Genomic DNA, 4,239 nt, shown 5'->3' with positions numbered 1-4,239 from the left:
GTTATAATGATCATATAAATCAAGACACCACACAACATGATAAAGCATAAGAAAATATAAATGAAATTGGAATATTTTTCTATTTCTATTCTTTCACTTTCATATTCCATTAATGAAAAATAATTATATTCTTAATTTAATTGGTATTATAATTTTTTTATTTCGTTTTTTATTTGTTTATTTTATTTAATTTTAATGTATTTAAATTTTAATGTTTTTAATGTATTTTTAATGTATTATATAATAATATAAATGTATTATATAATAATATACTGCATAATATTATAAATATTATAATAAAATAATAAAAATAATATTATTAAATAATAATATGTTAATCATATTACGAAAATAAATTAAATTACTAATTTAGTTTTATTTTTATATATTCATATTTCATATTGAAAATATGAATATTGAAATATTGATTTGAATGATTGATCAATTTGTTTTGTCGGCCAATTTTTATTTACACATGTGACTCGTATGATCATGATTTTTGAAACGGAAATCAAAGTCTCTTGGCTTTTTCTCATGAACAGATTTAGAAATATATTGATTCTTAAAATTTTAATAAACCACTGCTTCGTCTGGTGTCTATAATATAAATACTAATTTTCTACCAGATTGAAAATTTTTGATGTTAAAATCTGGAATTTATAGATCCAATGTCACATTCAGTAAAAATTTATGATACATGTATAGGGTGTACTCAATGTGTACGAGCCTGCCCCACAGACGTATTGGAAATGATACCTTGGGACGGATGTAAAGCTAAGCAAATTGCTTCCGCACCAAGAACCGAGGACTGTGTGGGTTGTAAGAGATGTGAATCCGCCTGCCCCACGGATTTTTTGAGTGTCCGTGTTTATTTATCATATGAAACAACTCGCAGCATGGGTCTAGGTTATTGATACGTTACAAAAAAATCCACTTGAATCAATTGATTCCTCTTTACCGACAAAAGCCCGTACTCGAGAAAATATATTATTCTATTCCGAGCACGGGTTTTTCTGGTCAAACGTATCTTGTCTTTATCACGAGTTATTTTCCTTGGTTAACAATACTTGTTGTTTTGCCGATATCCGTCGGTTCTTCCATTTTCTTTCTTCCTCATAAAGGAAATAAGATGTTTAGGTGGTATGCTATATGTATATGCTCGTTGGAACTCCTTCTAACAACCTATGTTTTCTGTTATCATTTCCAATTGGACGATCCATTAACCCAATTGGAGGAAGATTTAAAATGGATAGATGTTTTTGATTTTCACTGGAGACTGGGAATCGATGGGCTTTCCATAGGACCTATTTTACTGACAGGATTTATCACCACTTTAGCTACCTTAGCGGCTTGGCCAGTTACTCGAAATTCGCGATTGTTCTATTTTCTCATGTTAGCAATGTACAGCGGTCAAATAGGATTATTTTCTTCTAGAGACCTTTTACTTTTTTTCATGCTGTGGGAGTTAGAATTAATTCCTGTTTATTTACTTTTATCCATGTGGGGGGGAAAGAAACGTCTCTACTCGGCCACAAAGTTTATTTTGTACACTGCGGGGGGCTCCATTTTTCTCTTAATAGGAGTTCTAGGTATGGGTTTATATGGCCCTAATGAACCCACATTAGATTTTTCAAAATTAACTAATCAATCATATCCTGTGGCATTGGAAATAATATTATATTTTGGATTCCTTATTGCTTATGCTGTCAAATCGCCGATTATACCCCTACATACGTGGTTACCAGATACCCATGGAGAAGCACATTACAGTACATGTATGCTTCTAGCTGGAATCTTATTAAAAATGGGCGCATATGGACTTATTCGGATCAATATGGAATTATTACCCCACGCTCATTCTATATTTTCTCCCTGGTTGGTAATAGTGGGAACGATTCAAATAATCTATGCAGCTTCAACCTCTCTCGGTCAACGGAATTTAAAAAAAAGAATAGCCTATTCCTCTGTATCTCACATGGGTTTCACAATTATAGGAATTGGTTCTATAACCGGAATGGGACTCAACGGTGCCATTTTACAAATACTCTCTCATGGATTTATTGGTGCTGCGCTTTTTTTCTTGGCAGGAACGAGTTGTGATAGAATACGTCTTGTTTATCTCGACGAAATGGGGGGGGTATCGATCCCAATGCCAAAACTATTTACCATGTTCAGTAGTTTTTCGATGGCTTCTCTTGCATTGCCAGGAATGAGTGGTTTTGTTGCGGAATTATTAGTATTTTTTGGAATAATTACTAGTCCAAAATACCTTTTAATGCCAAAAATGCTAATTACTTTTGTAATGGCAATTGGAATGATATTAACTCCTATTTATTTATTATCTATGTTACGTCAGATGTTCTATGGATACAAGCTATTCAATGTTCCAAACTCTAATTTTGCGGATTCTGGACCACGAGAACTATTTGTTTCAATCTGTATCTTTCTACCCGTAATAGGTATTGGTATTTATCCGGATTTCGTTCTCTCGCTATCAGTTGACAGGGTGCAAGCTATCCTATCTAATTACTTTCATCGATAGTCTTTCATTAATAATACGGAAATATAATTTTTGTCTTTGATTTTAAGATTTTTAAAATCGTTCGCTGTACAATGCAAAAGAATAAAGTGAATTAGAATTGTAATGAGATGCATTTTGAGTTTTTGAGAACCGTTTTGAATAAGGAATGATTCAAACGGTTCTCAAAAACTCGCACAAACAAGAAGCTTTTTATATATATATGGGATGATGTTCTTATGTATTCTTTATGTAGTTTATTCAATTATTTATCTGTGTAGTTTATTCAAGTAGATGTTAATGTGAATGAACCATAACTATGTAGACCTATTCCTAATAGATTGATTCCAAAATAACATACCCAAATTATAAGAAATCCTATAGAAGCCACAAGTGCCGAATTCATACTTTGCAAACTTTGATTTGTTCTACTTCTAATATGTATTCTAGTTCTAGTATGTAAATAAATCGCGAATATGGTCCAAGTAATAAAAGCCCAAGTTTCTTTGGGGTCCCAATTCCAATAAGATCCCCATGCCTCATTAGCCCATACTGCTCCACAAAGAATGCCTATGGTTAAAAAGGTAAATCCTAAACTAATGACACGATAACTCCAATAATCCAAACGTTGAGTCAATTGATATTTATAATAATTTCGAAATGAAAGAAAAGAAGTGTTTTTAAAAACACTTCTTTTTTCATTCAAATATTGAATCTCACCAAAGAAAAATGGTTTAATTAAGAAATTATTACCTTTACAAAAAATATCGATGTTTTTTCGAAATGTAATGACTAGAAGAGCGACTGATAATAGTGATCCGCATAAAAGAGCTGCATAGCTTAATAACATCATACTTACGTGCATCATTAACCACTGAGATTGTAGAGCAGGTACTAATATTGCGGATTGATGCATTTCAGTTAAAAAACCCGACGTGGCAAAGCCTTGTGTAAAAATGGTACTTGGTGCGGTTATTGTGCTTAAATCATTTTTATGGTTCCCCATCTTGGAAATCATATGAATAATGGAGAAACTGCACGAAAGGAAGATTAATGACTCGTATAAATTACTTAACGGAAAATGTCCTGAAGAAATCCAACGAGAAACTAATAATCCTGTTATAGAGAAAAAAGTGGCTATCATCCCTTTTTCCAATGAATCACGCAATCCTACGATTTCGCGGACTAATAAGATCATTAAATGAATCGTAATCACAATTGAAATTATCGAAAAAGAGATATGAGTTAATATATGTTCTAAAGTTGTAAATATCATAAAAAGGGGTCCCATTAGAGAATTTAAATCGAGAATTGAATACATTATAGGATCCATTGTGTCTCTTTTAGAGGATTTATTTTCTAGGATTTCAAGGATGCCGCCACTCGGACTCGAACCGAGATGCTCTAGCACTGCTTCCTAAGAGCAGCGTGTCTACCAATTTCACCATGGCGGCTTACTTGAAATAATAATAGTCAATTCATGTTGAATCGTCGAGAATCAAGGATTCAATATAGTTTAGTAAACATTAGAATCGATAAATCAAAATTCATTTAAATTCCTATTTGAATCTCTATTCAAAAAAAGAATCTTTAGTTGGGATCATTGTAAGTTTAGTTTTAATAATAAAGTAAGTTTAGTTTTAGTAAGTTTAGTTTTAATAATAAACTTTCGCGTACTAGAAACTAAGTTCTTCCAAAACAGTTAGAACTCAATAGTTTTG

The 4,239-nt window shown here is 32.1% G+C and overlaps 1 protein-coding gene across 1 annotated transcript; it reads left to right on the top strand.

The window, feature by feature from the left end:
• The first annotated feature begins 306 nt into the window (after positions 1 to 306).
• On the top strand, positions 307 to 3,248 carry LOC135663300 (NAD(P)H-quinone oxidoreductase chain 4, chloroplastic). Its single transcript, XM_065176803.1, has one exon. It carries the CDS (start codon positions 1,130 to 1,132, stop codon positions 2,540 to 2,542), a length of 1,413 nt encoding a protein of 470 aa, XP_065032875.1. The 5' UTR covers positions 307 to 1,129; the 3' UTR covers positions 2,543 to 3,248.
• Positions 3,249 to 4,239: the final 991 nt, after the last annotated feature.

Source organism: Musa acuminata, unplaced genomic scaffold (assembly GCF_036884655.1).
Source record: "Musa acuminata AAA Group cultivar baxijiao unplaced genomic scaffold, Cavendish_Baxijiao_AAA HiC_scaffold_698, whole genome shotgun sequence".
In the NCBI taxonomy this organism is placed as follows: Eukaryota; Viridiplantae; Streptophyta; class Magnoliopsida; order Zingiberales; family Musaceae; genus Musa; species Musa acuminata.
The sequence above is the reverse complement of the archived record's forward strand: the minus strand, read 5'-3'. Positions and strand labels throughout refer to the sequence as shown.